We start from the raw sequence: 18777 nt of genomic DNA, 5'->3' as shown, positions 1-18777 counted from the left end.
CGGAAAAGCTTTTCAGTAAATGCACTCATGCTGCTCCAGGAGCTCTTCTCTGCAACAAGCCACCCATCTGCCATCAACAAGTTAAGACCAAGAGAACTAACGGCTGCGGAAAGGAGACTGAAGCTTTGATTAACCAGCTGAGCAGTTAGAGGTGGAGAAATTTAGTAACTTATATTCAAAACTGATTTAAGGATCAGAGCAATCACAGAATATGAAACGAATGCTTTCCAGAGGAATATCCTAAGGAAAAAAACAATTCATCCTGGTGGATTCAATTTTACTTGGAAAGCCTGAGACACAGAAAACAGGAAACTGGTCAAAGGCTCCTACATGTTAGAGCCTTTTACAGACTCACTGCGTTGAGTCTAACAACCGCGACTGAATGCAGCCTCCAATGTGCTCAGAAGAATGGGTAAGTCTGTGCATTTATATGTCTTGTACATTCAACAAGGAATCACGCTTTCAAAATAAGCTACTGAATTCACATTTTATGAGGGAAATCACTGTCATATTTTGGATTCTGAGGTTTAGGCAAAAGCATGTAACGCTGATGCTACTAGAGACATGTTTTGTCTTCTTTTTAAATGGTTTAAGTTTTGTTGCAGTCATACTGATAAGGTTAATTTTTCTGCAGTAAATGAAAATTAAGTTATATGCAGTGAAATCTTTTGCTATAATGTTGGTTTTTTTTTAATAGCCCATATGTTCTGCTGAAAAATATCCTATTTTCTTGTTTTCCTTAAATTATATTCTGCAGGCTTACATTTCAAGTGGCCATTAGGGGCCCCTATGCTGGCAGCAATATATGCAATGAGCATGGTTTTAAAAATGCTGCCTGCCCTGGGTATGGCGTGTCCACCCAAATGCCGCTGCGAGAAGCTGCTCTTCTACTGCGACTCTCAGGGCTTCCGCTCAGTGCCAAACACCACAGACAAGGGCTCTCTGGGCCTGTCCCTGAGGCACAATCACATCACAGAGCTCGAAAGAGATCAATTTGCCAGCTTCAGTCAACTTACCTGGCTCCATTTAGATCACAATCAAATTTCAACAGTAAAAGAAGATGCTTTTCAAGGACTATATAAACTTAAGGAATTAATCTTAAGTTCCAACAAAATATTTTACTTGCCAAACACAACTTTTACCCAACTGATTAACCTGCAAAATTTGGACGTGTCTTTTAATCAGCTGTCATCTCTGCACCCAGAGCTCTTCTATGGCCTTCGGAAGCTGCAGACCTTGCATTTACGTTCCAACTCCCTGCGGACTATCCCAGTACGTCTGTTCTGGGACTGTCGTAGTCTGGAGTTTCTGGATTTGAGCACAAACCGTTTGCGAAGTTTGGCTCGCAATGGATTTGCAGGATTAATCAAACTAAGAGAGCTTCACCTAGAGCACAACCAGCTGACGAAGATTAATTTTGCTCATTTCCTACGGCTAAGCAGTCTGCACACACTCTTCTTACAATGGAACAAAATCAGCAACTTGACATGTGGGATGGAGTGGACCTGGGGCACTTTAGAAAAGCTAGACCTGACTGGAAATGAAATCAAAGCCATCGACTTGACAGTGTTTGAAACGATGCCTAATCTTAAAATACTCCTCATGGATAACAACAAGTTAAACAGCCTTGATTCCAAGATCTTAAACTCCTTGAGATCCCTCACAACCGTTGGCCTCTCCGGCAATCTGTGGGAATGCAGTGCCCGAATATGTGCTCTGGCCTCCTGGCTGGGCAGTTTCCAAGGTCGGTGGGAGCACTCTATCCTATGCCACAGTCCTGACCACACCCAAGGAGAGGATATTCTAGATGCAGTCCATGGATTTCAGCTTTGCTGGAATTTGTCAACCACTGTGACTGTCATGGCTACAACTTACAGAGATCCAACCACTGAATATACAAAAAGAATAAGCTCATCAAGTTACCATGTGGGAGACAAAGAAATCCCAACTACTGCAGGCATAGCAGTTACTACTGAGGAACACTTTCCTGAACCAGACAATGCCATCTTCACGCAGCGGGTAATTACGGGAACAATGGCTTTATTGTTTTCTTTCTTTTTTATTATTTTTATAGTGTTCATCTCCAGAAAGTGCTGCCCTCCCACTTTAAGAAGAATTAGGCAGTGCTCAATGGTTCAGAACCACAGGCAGCTCCGATCCCAAACACGACTCCATATGTCAAACATGTCAGACCAAGGACCGTATAATGAATATGAACCCACCCATGAAGGACCCTTCATCATCATTAATGGTTATGGACAGTGCAAGTGTCAACAGCTGCCATACAAAGAATGTGAAGTATAATATCTACCCGTCATCAAAAATCACATCAGATAAGTAACCTATTTTACATAGTAGAGGCTAAATACATATCTAATTTTTACCAATGGTGACATTAAGCCTAATTTTCCAAACTAAGCCGAGACTTAGTTTTTGAAGTGTTGAAGTATTTTTAATTTTTTTAATGGAACCATATTTTAAGTGTTAAATGAATCAATGCTCACATTAATTTGCGCTCCTGTTGGAAAGTCTAAAATGCTTACTTCAAAATAAGAAATGTATGTAATTATATACAACTGTGTGTAAACCTTTACACTAAGGTCTCCATATGCTATTTTTTTCTACTGAAAACAATTTAGAAAGAAGTATTGGGCAGAAACAGATATGGATCAATACCTGTTTGATCATTGCTCTCCATCCCATGTACTACAACTATCTTGCTGCTTAAAAGGAGACTTAGTAAAGTTCTCTTGTATAATAATTTGGTATTTACTCAAATCTTCAATTTGCTGCCAGTGTGGGAAGTAGAATTTCATGTATGATAAAGACTGGTAAATATTAAACATTCTTCTTCCAGAGTTTTTGCCTGGGTTAGTAGATATTATCAAAAGTCCATATCATGAAAGCAGAACCCTTTAATGTAATTCTAATAAGTTCAGTGACTCTTTATTTACACAATGAATCCAAGTGACTGTGAAAAGGTCTCATTACAATGAAATCAATACTAAATAATTACACCGACTTCTTATCATACATTTCTAGTTTGACTTATAATGAACATGATTTTTGTGGCATTTAGGCAATTGTTTTAAACTAGTATTAAATTGTCATTGTACTAACTTACTAAATCCTATATTTACATTAATATGTGAAAAAAGATTTAGAAAATATTTTGGAGATAAGACAAACTGAGTCAATTTAACAAACCTGACATGCTCCCTCCAATGTAAAAGCACACACACACATACACAAATACACACACACTCTCTCTCTCTCTCTCTCTCAACTATCATGATCAAAGATGCCTTGACAAAGGGGTTTAAACCTCTTTCTTCTGCTTTTTCCTGATCATCAAACCTCAAAGAGCCAAGTTAAAAATAATTGGCTAGCAACAGGCGTAATACTGATTCTTGTTGTATTATAAAGGAACCATGAAAAAAAGCACTTTCTAACTATTATATAATAAATTTTGATCTTTCAATAAAGATACACATTCACACTGTAAGGGCAGTTCAGTGTAGGTGAAGAAACACTGAGGTGAATCTCATGGTAGAACAACTCGACATGGCTATGCAGTCACACAGTGGTAACCTGAAGGCTGCACGGAAGTGAGGGATTAAAAGGAAAGGCAGATTTTGAAATCTGACTCTCAGGTTAGCTGGAGTTACAAGACAGCCAAGAATGATTATACACAATCTGCACCAAATAGGGAAAGGACCTGCTGCTGAAAAGGGAAAAGGGGTAGATTCTCCAATGTAAATATAAACATTCCATAATTAACAAATGATAAGAATGCCACATTTTTCATGCAAAAAAGAATCACAGGTACTCAGTTTCTTCAAATGATTTCTACAGAAAGTCTATTACATATTTGGAATTTAGATGCAAGCTACCCATCCACACACAATTTTTCATAAACATCATTCCATATGTTCAAAAAACTGTAAAATTACAGCACCAACTTGATTTTAGAAAATTAGTATTTTTTAACAACTGCCATTTACTGTATGTAGAAAAAAGGCATAATATCTTAGGGAAAAAACACTACCATTTTTAAAGTTATCTTTTCCCTAACATCAACATTAACATAATATCCTTCATTCAGGGCATATTTTCTTCACAGGATTGAACTGAAAATAACAGACTACAGTTAAATCCATAAGATTTAATCACAATTTTTCTTCTTTAATAATAAGAGATGGGTACCTTACTACCCTTCACCTAACATATCTCAGTAAAAAGCAGACAAGATCACAAATTACAGTAATAATATGTTCTCTACATTTTTAAGGTGGGCAGATTAGTTTGTCAAAGTCTCATCCCAGTTCAATTCAGTTGATCTCGAGCGGTGAGTATTTTCGTCTCTTGTTAAACCAGACCCTGGGCTTGTCTGGGCAGAGACAGAAGCTGATTTAATAGCATAGAGCACAACATCCTACTTCCCCACAGACAGGCTGAATTAGAAGCCCCTATTACAAATAAGAGTTCCATGAGCTAAAATTTACCAACCCATTTATCAGGGTGACCACAGCCATTTGTCAGGTGACAGACAGCCTGGTCACAACAGAACTGTGCCCTGAGCACACAAGATTCCATCAACCCTGAAAGACAGCAGCAGAGTCTTTCCTATCATTTCAAACCACAACCAAAATTAAGATTTAAACTGTGGGATGGGGAAGAAACCCCCTTCTTTGGCTGGGAATCTCTACCTTAATCCTTAAAGGACCGTAACTGGCAAAATCTTTAGTGTATGGAGAAAAGCAAATTGCAAAGCAATCCATTTACTAATTCAGATGAACAACATAGCCAAGGCTAGCAAGGCATACTTTCCAGCTGAAAAAAAAAAAAATCAAAATTTTTTGCCCTCCATTTTTTTTTTTGGTGATGCCCTTTAAGAAAAGTGAATGACAGTAGTATCAAAAACGTATTTTCCTTTTTCATTTAAAGCAAAAATTTCCCTTTTTAATTGCCTATAGAAGGCAAGATTTCCTTTAATTTTTGTCCATTTGTGTTTCAGAATCAGCACAGGTTTGAAGATTAGACTGTTAGTCATCTGTGCTTTCTTTACCAACTGGTTAGAACGGAACAGCATCACAGCAACGCTGCGGATCTTGGTTACACAGTATCAGGGCTTTTGTTTTTTGGTGGGGTTTTATCCTCTTCACCACCACCGATTCCATTTTTTTTTTTTTTTTTTCTATTTTTAAGATTAGAGGAAAATGACCATTAAGAACCAGAAAAATAATTAACCTTTCTGGAACTAGGAAAGCTAAAGAAGACTATGATACCATACCCACCGAGAAACCAAGAACTAGTTTGAAATCATTTGTATTCATTTCTGTATCTTGCCAGGGATTTCAATCACCTTTCTGAAAAGAGTGGGCTGATAAACTTGCAAATCCACACACAACTCTGAGAATACCCACTGCCAGCATCAAAAAGCAAAGATACTAATTTTTAAGCCAAAAATCTGTACTAACACATGTAATTTCTTAATGTGCCTAAGTTAATTTCTGTACCAATTCAATAAATGGAATTGACTGAACTTCCCAACGCCACTAATTATTAAAATCCATCTGCTTATTCTAATGCTAGTCACCAAGAGCTAGACTCCATCTTTCCAATAAAAATGAGCCCCATGTAGCACTAGGTTTGAATTCTAAAATTCAAAACAGGCATTTCATTTTCTTAAGGCACACTTCCTACACACAGCTATCAGGGGAAAAAGCTATAAATGTCCTGTTCTTTTTCTGAAGTGTGGTGGATATCAATATAAAATTTGTTAAAGAATATTTTTAACAGCCGACTTACATGATCGTTTTCCTAATACAGCAATACAGCAACAGACCTATCTGAAAAGTCTGTTTTGGGACATACTTTTCATATCTTATTGGTTAAAGCCCTTGAATAAGAAAAAGACAAGAAAAGAGACAATAAGGCCATCTATAGATAATTAAATATTTCTCTAACCTGGAGCAAACTCATAGTACTTGAATAAGGCCAAAAACAAATAGAAAATGACTTCAAGCTTTCATTCTGCTATTGCAAACATTTGGAAACTTCTGCAACTCTTTCAACTAACATTTTTATCCTCGGTGGGTTGTTTTTCTGTTTTAAGTCTGATATATGAAATGTTTGGTGAACCTTCCTATCAACACTGAGACTGGAAACTCAAAGTACAGTCCAAATACATTGTGTTCAATCACCTTCAAGAGCCATTCTTCTTTCTGGGTGGGAGGTGGGCAGATGGGCTGAGGGTGGGAAAAAAATATTATTATGCAGGGGGTTTTGGGAGGGGGAGGGTAACATAAAGAGCAGTGTACAGGACAGTTTTGTTATTAAAATTGTGTATACTATAAAAAGTGAATGCTTTTTTTTTTTTTTTACTTTTCCTTGATGACCTATCTATTTTGACATGTGAAACTTGAAAAGCTATTTGTGACACATAGAGAACTGTTAAATGAACAATTGTTTTGTACCATGTTCCTCTACAATGCCAAATGTGTCGACTGAAAAAAGGGGCAGCTAATCATCACTCGTCTTCATTTAGAGAAAGGGAAAACTAGGAAAAGAAGAAAGTAAAGGTAAAGTGGTGAGAAGGGAGAGTGCCTAAAAAGCTGTCATGCAATAAGCTGCTACTCTGTCAAGAGCCTGAGCAAGTGGACAAACAGCTGTCCCAGGCTCACGGGGCCTGGGGTTGGCTGCCCCTCTATGAATGCTCCATTACAATGAACTGCCACCACTGAGAGCTTTGGAACTGTACGCAATTGCCTGTACCTAGCAAACAGTGACTTGGCCCCTACCCTGGGGGTTGGTTGATGTCCATCCCAGCAGCATCTTGCACACCACTCCTAGAAGGAAGGTCTACAGGTGCTGACACACTGGGACCATAAGAATCCCTACATGACCTCCTCCACCCCAGCCGCCGACTCAGTGAATATGGATGGGAAAAGAAAGGTAAGATTTTAAATTACAGTTGACCCTTCAACAACAGTGGGGTTAGGGATACCAACCCCCACTCCACACAGTCAAAAATCTGCATACAACTTTTGACTCCCCCAAAATTTTACTAATAGCTACTGCTGACTAGAAACTTTACTGATAACATAAATGGTCAGCCTATATTAAGTAACACATATTTAATACTGTCAGTCAAAATAAGACATATTTTATATGTATGATATATGGTATTCTTACAATAAATAGGCTAGATAAAATGTTATTAAGAAAATTATGGCGGGGCATGGTGGCTCACACCTGTAATCCCAGCACTTTGGGAGGCTGAGGTGGGTGGATCACCTGAAGTCACGAGTTCGAGACCAGTCTGGCCAACATGGTGAAACCCCATCTCTACTAAAAATACAATAATTAGCCAGGCAAACTGGTGTCCGCCTATAGTCCCAGCTACTCGGGGGGCTAAGGCAGGAGAATCACTTGAACCCAGAGGCAGAGGTTGCAGTGAGCCAAGATCATGCCTCTGCAGTCCAGCCTGGGCTACAAAGCGAGACTCCGTCTCAAAAAAGAAAATCATAAGAGAAAATACATTTATTACTAAGTAGAACTGGATCACCATAAAGGCCTTCTTTCATCCTTGTCATTATCTTCATGTTTAGTAGGCTAAGAAGGAAGAGAAAGGAGTCGGTCTTACTGTCTCAGGAGTAGCACAGGTGGAAGGAAATCCACATATAAGTAGACCTTAGCTGGGCACGGTGGCTCATGCCTGTAATACCAGCACTTTGAGAGGTCAAGGTGGGTGGATCACCTGAGGTTGGGAGTTCAAGACCAACCTGACCAACATGGAGAAACCCCGTCTCTCCTAAAAATACAAAATTAGCTAGGTGTAGTGGTGCGTGCCTGTAATTGCAGCTACTTGGGAGGCTGAGGCAGGAGACTCGCTTGAACCCAGGAGGCAGATATTACAGTGAGCCAAGATTGAGCCATTGCACTCCAGCCTGGGCACCCCTGCCAAGATGAGTAGACCTTAACGATTCATGCCCAACTTGCTCAAGGGTCAACTATAATGTCCTTGGCTTGGTACAGATAAACACCCTCAGGACAGGATTCTATACCTGGGCAGCGCTGGGGCATAAACTGCCCTAGCTTCCAGGAGCTGACTGCCAGGAGTCTGCCATATTTGCCCAGATGCACTTATTGTTTCTCCAGCTCCACAGCAGCACTGTAGAACCAGATGGGAGAATAAGTAAAGCCACACTTTTTCCAATGCTCAGGGAAGCTAGGATCAGAGCAACTAAGAGAACTCACACCAGGAATTTGAGCAGTAACTAGGGCAGAAGAAGGAAACACGGAGCACAATTTTAAAGTCAAACTCATCCTATAAGCACTAGAGGGCATAGGTGATGGTTTTAAACTGCACAAAGGAACACATTCCTACACTTGATAAGAGTAAAGGCAGAGCTTATTAACATAATTCTCCTACATTTTAATTTTGAAAATCCCATGTAAAGCTACAACTGATTTATCAGTTATTTTAATTAATTTTGTCTGTATACCACAGCATTCTCAGGTTCCCACTCAAATATATAATAGATTCCTCACGGTCTGTTTAAAAATTTGGGGTAGTCATGTCTCCCTTAGACAAAATGTACTACAAATTGTCTTTTACAAAGAGAGAAGGGGAAAAAGACGTGGCAGTCATAGCTACTGCAAACATTTCTCCTTAGCATGAATTTGACCATTAGTTTTGGGAACACTCTTAAGGGACACATCTTAAACCTCCCCTTCTACTATCTGAAGGGGACAGTAAAGAGCAAGAAATCTCCAAAGGCAAGTACAATCAAACATCTTATCCTGCAAAGCCCAAAAATGAAAATACTACCCCCTATATATGGAGGCTCAAGAGCAAAGCCTTGGCCAAGGCCTCCAATTCAGGAACTCCCACTAGAGATCCAGCATGAAGAATCGTCTGTCAATAGCAACCCTGATGGGTAGAGGCCAATGGCTCATGCCTTACTTCAGAAACAGATTTTAAAACTGCAGTGCTATAGATAATTTCCAAAGCCTGTTTATAGCTTTAAGAGTTTACCAAAAACCATATAGAAGAGGCGTAAAAATGTCATAAACATATAAGTTTACTGAATATCTACTGACAATTGCATTTAGAACATAAGACCTCCATTAACTAGGCCCTGGTATTTGCACCAAAATAAAATAAATAAATAAGAGTTACAACAAAATATGCAGGTTGCTTTTCCTGAAAAATCACTGGACCAAAACTCTACAGCATGTATGTATGTATGTATGTATGTATGTATGTATGTATGTATGCATGCATGCATGTATTTAGAGACCAGCCTCAGCCCACAAATTGTTGGGATTACAGGTGTGAGCCACCACAGCCTCTAGAGCCATTTATATTAGCCCACCAATTTAATCATTATGAGGGCCAAAAAAGTTCCTCTTGTGGTGAACAAAAACATTTCCCATTGCCTAGCTGTCAAATACACGGAGGACGACTGCTCAATACCCAAAACCTCTAAAAACAATGTTATTTATCATTTACATATAACCTACTTCTACCAAGTCAAGCTAACTTAGAATTAAAACTATGTACAGAACAGATGAAATAAAGATATAAAAAGATCAAAAGCAGGACTCTTAACCCTAAGGGTCCAGGATATGTTTCAGGATCCAAGAACATCTTAAAATTATAATACAATATTGTGTGGGGGTCCAGATGCTTTACCAGATCTAAAGGGTTTTGATAAATTACAAAAGGGGTTAGAACGCCCTAGGAAAGCAATGAAATCGTTACTTCTAGTATACAGTATACACCAATTTGGCCCTGATCTTCCTGGTGGCCAAAGCAAAGAATGAAACCAACAGCTTTCATTGGATAAAGTAGCACACTGGTTTCTCTGGAAAGAGAGACATTTAAGTGAAAAAGCCTGTGAATTATTTATAAAATGGAGCCAGCTGTAGGAACAATAAGGAACCATGCTGGACTGTACCTCTAAGGAGCTTCTGGAGAAAAGGCAGAGATGTTCTTCATGTGGACCCTTGATAAAGGCTAAGGGTAAGGAGCCTACACAAGCATGCTGCATGCTCTGTGATGACCTAACCTTTGTCGTGACCCAAGGCTGGGTGGAGCCTTAGAAGTCCTGCAAGAATGAACCAAGCACTTTCTTGAAGAACAGCTCATGTTTCCCCTTCATCACATCCCTGGGACCAGACTACAGGGCTCCAACACATAAGGGACAGCCAGTAAATACTTACTACATTATATTACACATCTTCTACACAAGGAGTAGACACAATTTAAAATTAAAAACATCTTCTACTACATCAGGAATGAAGAGAAGCATATTTCACACAACATCTCTGGTTGTGCATGAAACCACAGTTGCAAAATTACAAAAATGAAAGAAATCTAACATAACTGATTCCATCTTGTTTCTAACCTCACAAGTTGTCTTTGTTCATTCCTATGCATAGGCTAAGCTAACTATGGGAGGAATTTAGTTTATAATTTAAGGAATTTAGTTTACAGCTTTAAAGCAAGGATGATCATAGTCCCTTCCCAAAAACCAATCCCCACTCCCTGTTCTGGGTCTGAAACTGCCTTTGTAAAACTAATAAAAGGTGGTAAGGTTAAAATTATTCTGATAAGATTTAAGCATAGTTAAATAGTAGCCCCTTACTGTTTCCTAACTTGCTTTCTATAATTGTTTACTGCTCAGGAGTCATAAGATTTGTAACTTTCCTAACTGCTTCTATAAATAACATCACTACTGTGAAACTAGACTCTGTCTTAAAAAAAACAAACAAAAAAAGGCCAAATGCGGTGGCTCAGGCCAATAATCCCAGCACTTTGAGAGGTGGGCAGATCACTTGAGGTCAGCGTTTCAGGATCAGCCTGGCTAACATGGCAAAATCATGTCTACTAAAAATACAAAAGTAGCTGGGTGTGGTACACCTGTAGTTCCAGCTGAGGCTGAGGTGGGAGGATAACTTGAGTCTCAGAAGCAGAGGCTGCAGTGAGCCAAGATCACACCACTGCAAACAGAGCAAAATCCCACCTCAAAAAGAAAAAAAGACTGGTGTTTGAGATATTTTTCAGACTGCATTCTAGTGGACCAACTGATACCACCTGGACTGGTGACCCATACCAACAGTTTTGACACTGCTATGATTTCATGCCCAGCCCAATCAATCTGCAGTACCCATTCCCTAGCCATTGCTTACCAAACCATCTTTAAAAATCTAGTCTCCAAATTCTCTGGGAGGTGAATTTGAAAGGTATCTTGTCCACCTCAAATGGCCTTGAGACTTCAAACTCTTTCTCTGCTGCAACTCCTACTGTCTCAGGATACTGGCTTTTTCTGTGCAGTAGGCAAGAAGAACCCAACTGGGCTATAAAATGCTTTTGATATTTATATGTGTTCTCCTTAGGTAAGAATCTGTAAGACAATAACTAAAAATTTCTTAAGAAAGAACACATTTAAAAAGATAAAGTAGCTGAGCGTGGTGGCTCACACCTATAATCCTAGCACTTTGGGAGGCCCAGGTGGGCAGATCATGAGGTCAGGAGTTCAAGACCAACCTGACCAACATAGTGAAACCTCATCTCTACTAAAAAATACAAAAAAATTAGCCAGGCATGGTGGTGCGTGCCTGTAGTCCCAGCTACTCCAGAGGCTGAGGCAGGAGAATTACTTGAACCTGGGAGGTGGAGGTTGCGGTGAGCCAAGACTGCACCACTGCACTCGAGCTTGGGCAAGAGTGTGAGATTTCGTCTCAAAAAAAAAAAAAAAAGATAAAGCAGGTGGGTGCGGTGGCTCACACCTGGAATCTCAGCACTTTGGGAGCCTAAAGGAAGAGGACTGCTTGAGCCCAGGAGTTCAAGACCAGCATGGACAACATGGCAAAACCCTGTCTCTACAAAAAAAAAAAATGTATATATATATATATATATATATATACATATATATATATACACACACAAAAATTAGCCAGGTGTAGTGACACTTGCCTGTAGTCCCAACTACCTGGGAGGCTGAAGCAGGAGGATCACCTGAGCCCAGGAAATCAAGGCTGTACTGAGCCGTGATCATACCACTCCACTCCAGCCTAGGCAACAGAGCAAGATGCTGTCTCAAAAAATAAATTACATATGTAAAAAAAAGATAAACCAATCATTAGCCTGAATAATGGTCAGAAATTTAACTGTCTCTTTCTAGAAGCCATTTTTAAAAAAAACCTAGATTTTCAACAGGAACAAGTTAAGTTGCACAGCAGTTAGGAGCCCTGCTCCACACTTGAGCCTGTGATGCTTGACAAGTCCTTCAACCTTTATGTACCTTGGGCCTTTGACCTGTATAACAGAATTAACAGCAATAACCACCACAGGAGGGTTTATTCATGTAAAGTCCTGAGGCCAGCACAGAATAAATGCTCACAACTATTTTTAATAGCAAGGAGTAGAGAATGAAATGCTACAGATCCATCAAATAGAGAATGTAATCACATTAAAGACATGTTAGACCCATCTGCTGTTTCCTAAAACCCCACTTTCTAGTCTTTCTTCTCTCACTAAGTTAATGTGCAGTATTCAAAATGAGAACTGATAATTAACTAGAACTTTCAGTAAACCTCAACAGCCTTGTTACACTTTTTACATCTAATATTGATATAAAACTGACATTATCTCACAGTCAAGTAATCTGCTTTGTAAAATGTACTATAATATTAGATAAAATATTACTTTGGTTTAGCTTTATGAATCAAGGCTAAACTTCTAAAGGTTTAAAATTCCTAATTCAAAAATTCCTTCTAAGTAAGGTAGTTACTTAAAATTAAGTGATGTCTTTTCTTTGGTCAATACAATTATATAGGACAAGTACTACCCATTACCATAAAAAGATGCTATTTTTTCATAAGAAATAATTTCACTGATGTCTCAGCTTCGGACAACTATATTTTAGGACAAAATACATGGCTGAGAATTAAGGATCACTATTATGTTCCTATTTGCTTAGAAAAAAAATGTACTTTGAGTCTATCACATCTAATTTAGGAAACAGCCCTTTCAATTGTGGCAGATTTGGTTCCAAGGCAGATCTGCCAGAATTATTGAGGGGTGTGGGCAGGAGAGGTATGAGAATTTAAAAACACAAAGAAAATCCATTAGTTCAATGCACGCAGGAGCGTATGTTTTATGATAGTTGGATAGTAATCCTTCATATTACTGAAATCACTGTTCCATAGAAAGCTTGCTCAGAATTAACCTATCTCAAAGAAAGACTCACAATCTTATCATAACTTATCAGATCTTATGGCCCATATTTTTCAAGTCAAGAAAACTTCTTTCTTGGCATTGTCTTTCTAAGATCATAATCTAGTTAATCCAACAAGAAAAATCCTCTTATCTCCTCCTTCATCCACAACTTTTCTCTACTTTCCTACATCTCTTGACCCTGGGTTTACTACCCGCTTCTCCCAAATTCACAAAACTAAGTGACTATCAGCTGCAAAATAATCTACACAATTTAGAAATCACAATAGAAAAACACAGTCACTCATCTGAGCTATCTTTTCAGTCCATCCTTCTCTTTGCTCTTTATACAAATTCAAGTATAAAATAACATTTATTCATTTTGCTTTCACTTTTAAAAGTCCAAGAATACCTGCCATCTAAGAGGCACCCTTTTTACTTTTAATAATTAGCATTCACTCCAATTCTATGACCAAATAAAGTCCAACAACCTTCACATCTTTAATAAAATTTGCTCTTTTGCTGAGTGAGGAATGTAAACTGGGCCGTAGAAGATACGGCAAAAATTTCATAACTGTAGAATTCTTGGGGTAAGAATAGGCAGTAATCTTTCATTCTAGTTTTCTTGGGATTCCACAGAATTGGCCACAAGAAAGCTGCAACCCTTCATGTCAAAGTATGTTCTGCCATAGTTTTGGATCCAAACAGAGAAAAAGACACGAAGATCAGGCACTAGCAACTATTCCATGCACAGATCGCCCATGTGGTGCACACATTAAGAACTGTGTTCAGAGCCGGGTGCGGTGGCTCACGTCTGTAATCCCAGCACTTTGGGAGGCTGAGGCAGGCAGATCACCTGAGGTCAGGAGTTCGAGACAAGCCTGGCCAACATGGTGAAACCCCATCTCTATGAAAAATACAAAAATTAGCCAGGCGTGGTAGTGTCTTCCTGTAATCCCAGCTACTCAGGAAGCTGAGGCAGAAGAATCTGTTGAACCCAGCAGGTGGAGAATTACAGTGACCCAAGATTGTGTCATTACACTCCAGCCTGGGCAATAGAATGAGACTCCGTCTTAAAAAATAAATAAAAAAATAAAGAATTGGTTCAGGAGTGCCTTGACAGTGCTACCTCTCTATTTTCCCTTGAAATTTACCAGGAGAAAAAAAATGGCAGTGGGAAAAAAAAGAAAAAATATATACCATCCTCAGCACACTCCTGCAGGCAACTGGGACAGTGCCACATCATCACATCTCCCTCTTTTCTCCTGAAAGTTCCTTCAAGCCAATGTGTGCAAAACTGCTCTCTGACACTTGCTGTCAACTTCCAACAACAAGAGCCCATTTTATTACTGTGTTAAGACTGCCAGTCTTTGGGAGGCCAAGGTGGGTGGATCACCTGAGGTCAGGAGTTCAAGACCAGTCTGGGCAACCTGGTAAAACCCTGTCTTTACTAAAAATACAAACATTAGCCTGGCATGGTGGGCACGTGCCTGTAATCCAAGCTACTAGGGAGGCTGAGGCAGGAGAACTGCTTGAGCCTGGAAGGTGGAGGTTGCAGTGAGCTGAGACTGGGCCATTGCACTCCAGCCTAGGCGACAGAGCGAGACTCCATCTCCAAAAACAAAACAAAACAACTGCCAGTCTAAGATGTATCTATTATTCCACATGAAAACCTAATAGCAGGTGGTCAGGAATTTTCTTAGCTTTGATGCAGCATTCCTAAAGTGTCAAAAAAAATTACAGTCCATTAGTAATATCATCATTTAGACACTCAATTTGTGCTTGCTTTGAATTAGATGTGAGAACAGGACAAACTATAAAGGGTTTGTCTGAAGTTCAGCTGACATTCCCACCAAATCCATTCCACCAAATCTATCACCCTAATAATTTTGAAATTATTAAACAAACATATTTCCAGTAAAAACATAAACCTACTGGCTTTCCAAAAACAATGATCAGTATTTGATTTATTCATCAATTATTTCAGCATCAGAGGTACCACTATGGAATATAATCAGTATTTTGAAGACATCACCTTTCCAGTATTTTATACCAATCTTTACACACACACACCCTCAGTTTATATTGAGAAGGGACTCTGGGGGTTAGATATACTTATGAAAGGCTAGACTCTCTTACTCTCTTCTGTTTTTTTGTTTTTTTAGACTGGGTCTTGCTCTGCTACCCAGGCTGGAATGCAGAGTCACAATCTCAGTTCTCTGCAACCTCTGCCTCCTGGGGTTAAGTGATTCTCCCAAGTAGCTGGGACTGCAGGTGCATGGCACCACATCTGCCTAATTTTTGTATTTATTATAGAGATGGGGTTTTGCCACGTTGCCCAGGCCAGTCTCAAACTCCTGGGCTCAAGTAACCCACCTGCCTTGGCCCCACAAAGTGCTGGGATTACAGGCATGAGCCACCACACCAAGCCCTGTTATTTGTAACTAGCATTTTAACTAATTTAATACCAAGACCTGATATTAACTAAGACTAAGAAGACTATGAGTAGAACATAATAGAAAAGTGGAGGATTCGGAGCAGTTAAGATTCAATACGTGACATATTAAAGTTAGAATGTTTATTAGCCATCCAAGTAGAGGTGGTAAGTCCAGGGGAATGGTCCAGGCTGGAAACAAATTCAGAAGTCATCATCCGTGAATAGAGGTATTTAAAGTCACGAGCCTAGATGACATCACCAAGGGAATGGGTATAGATGGAGAAGAGACTCACAGAACCATCCTTGTCTCCTAAACTAGTCCGAGGAATCTTAAACAACACCTATAAAATGGCAGTCAAGGAAAAAATTTAAAAAAGGATAGGTATCAAGGAAAGCATTCCCTCAACATCAAAGCCACTTGAGCAAATCATGTTCTACTGGAAAACTAAAAGGAATATGGTCAGCTTGATTCATGAAAATGACTGGAAACATGATATGATATATCAAAGGAATTTTTAATCAATGAAGAATGTACATATATACCAGTTAGGAATTGAGAATGATGACTACAATAACAAGCCCATCATTCATACTATGCTCCATGCCAAGAAAGCTGGCAAGTAAGCTGGAGATGGCCCTGTCCTCAAATCAATGTAATAAACTGAAGAACCAATGAAAGATCATTAACAATGAGAAAAGCAGGGTTTAATTCTGAGGGAAATGTAGAACTTATGTACTTGAACTACAAGACAGCCAAGGGCCGGGCACTGTGGCTCATACCTGTAATCCCAGCACTTTGGGAGGCCGAGGCAGGCAGATAACTTGAGGTCAGGAGTTTGAGACCAACCTGGCCAAAGTGGTGAAACCCCATCTCTACTAAAAGTATAAACAAAATCAGCCAGGCCTGGTGGTGGGTGCTTGTAATCCCAGCCACTCAGGAGGCTGAGGCAGGAGAATTGCTTGAACCAGGGAGGCAGAGGTTGCAGTGAGCCAAGATTGTGCCACTGTACTCTAGCCTGAGCAACACAGTGAGACTCCATCTCAAAAAAAAAAAAAAACACACATACATACAGCCAAATATTCCATAAAAAGGATAATCATATAATTTTATCTTGATAGGGGATTGTGTTGTAAGTTATGTGCCTCTATCAAAATTCATTAAAAGTACACAAGATTTGTACATTTCACTATGTATATAACTTACCTTTAAAAATACTGGGACAGGCGCAGTAGCTCATACCTATAATCATAGCACTTTGGGAGGCCAAGGTGGGAGGATCACTTGAGCCCAGGAGTTCAAGACCAGACTGGGCATGACATAGCATGAAACTGTATCTTTAAAAAGAAGAAATTTAACCAGCTGTGGTGGTATACACCTGTGCTGCCAGCTACTCAGGAAGCTGAGCTAGAAGGATTGCTGGTGCCCAGGAGCTCAGGGTTACAGTGAGCAGTGTTAACATCACTGCATTCCAGCCTGGGCAACGGAGCAAGAACCTGTCTCAAAATAAATTTTAAAAAAATTTGGGGGGAACGATCCAAGATGGCCGATCGCTAACATCTCGGGATTGCAGCTCCCAGTGAAACCTCAGAGAATGACAGGACGCCACACTTTCAGACAAATTTTGGTCGCTCACGGAGCAGAAGATTCCCAGTGGAAGAGCTCCACGGGTCACCAGCGCGACTCTTGTGGCCGGCGCAGCAGCTCTAGGTGCAGAGTAAACGGGACTGGTTCCCCTTCTGACCGAGGTTTGGAGCTCCGGGAAGGCAGATTCGCCTATTACGGATTCAAGAAGGAAGCCAGACTGAAGATTCCCGGGCAGAAAAGCACCAATAGTCTTAACGCCGCTGTTTTGGCCAGCGCAGTGGGTTGCTCATATTTCAGCCCTGGGAATTAACAACTTGGACGTCCACTCAGAGACCTAATTTGAAAGTTGGTAATTACAAAGACGACAGCTGGATAAATTTACAATGATGGGAAGAAACCAGCGTAAAAAGGCTGAGAATACTCAAAATCAGAACGCCTCTCCCTCCAGAGGATCACAGTTCCTCATCAACAAGGGAACAAGACTTGATGGAGAACGAGCGCATCCCATTAACAGAATCAGGCTTCAGAACATGGATAATAAGAAACTTCTGTGAGTTAAAAGAACATGTTGTAGCCCAATGTAAAGAAACTAAGAACTTTGAAAAAAGGTTGGACGAAATCCTAATGAGAATAGACAACTTAGAGAGGAATATAAGTGAATTTATGGAACTGAAGAATACAATTCAGGAACTACAAGAAGTATGCTCAGGTTTAAACACTCGAATTGTTCAAGCAGAAGAAAGGATATCAGAGGTCGAAGTCCAACTTAATGAAATAAAACGCGAAGAAAATATTAGAGAAAAAAGGATAAAAAGGAATGAGCAAAGTCTCCAAGAAATGTGGGACTATGTGAAAAGACCAAATTTACGTTTGATAGGTGTACCTGAATGCGACGGAGAGAATGAATCCAAGCTGGAAAATATTCTTCAGGATATTATTCAGGAAAATTTTCCTAAACTAGCAAAGCAGGACAATATTCAACCCCAGGTAATACAGAGAACACCACAAAGATATTCCTCAAGAAGAGCAACCCCAAGGCACATAATCGTTAGATTCACCAGGGTTGAAATGAAGGAGAAAATACTAAGGGCAGCCAGAGAGAAAGGTCAGGTTAATTACAAAAGGAAAGCCTATCAGACTTACAGCAGATCTCTCAGCAGAAACTGTGCAAGCCAGAAGAGAATGGGGGCTGATATTCAACATTCTTAAAGAACAGAACTTTCAGCCCAGAATTTCATATCCAGCCAAACTAAGCTTCACAACTGAAGGAAAAATAAAATCTTTTATGAACAAGCAAGTACTCAGAGATTTTATTACCACCAGGCCTGCTTTACAAGAGCTTCTGAAAGAAGCATTACACATAGAAAGAAACAACCAGTATTAGCCTTTCTAAAAATATACCAAAAAGTAAAGAGCATCAACATAAAGAATTTACATCAACGAATGGATAAAACAGCCAGTTAACATCAAATGGCAGTAATCCTAAATTTAAATGGACGAAATCCCCCAATCAAAAGATACAGC

The 18777-nt window shown here is 39.6% G+C and overlaps 2 protein-coding genes across 6 annotated transcripts in view; one reads left to right on the top strand and one right to left on the bottom strand.

Moving 5' to 3' along the window:
- The window catches only part of CTNNA1 (catenin alpha 1), a 251454-nt gene that overhangs the window by 62621 nt on the left and 170056 nt on the right, over window positions 1–18777 (bottom strand). The gene's annotated exons all lie outside the window — the stretch shown is intronic.
- LRRTM2 (leucine rich repeat transmembrane neuronal 2) lies at window positions 2–6207 on the top strand. Its single transcript, XM_002744210.6, has 2 exons — window positions 2–412; window positions 758–6207. The coding sequence occupies exons 1-2, from the start codon at window positions 409–411 to the stop codon at window positions 2302–2304; spliced, it is 1551 nt and encodes a 516-aa protein (XP_002744256.1). The 5' UTR covers window positions 2–408; the 3' UTR covers window positions 2305–6207.

Source organism: Callithrix jacchus, chromosome 2 (assembly GCF_049354715.1).
Source record: "Callithrix jacchus isolate 240 chromosome 2, calJac240_pri, whole genome shotgun sequence".
Classification (NCBI taxonomy): Eukaryota; Metazoa; Chordata; class Mammalia; order Primates; family Cebidae; genus Callithrix; species Callithrix jacchus.
The sequence above is the reverse complement of the archived record's forward strand: the minus strand, read 5'-3'. Positions and strand labels throughout refer to the sequence as shown.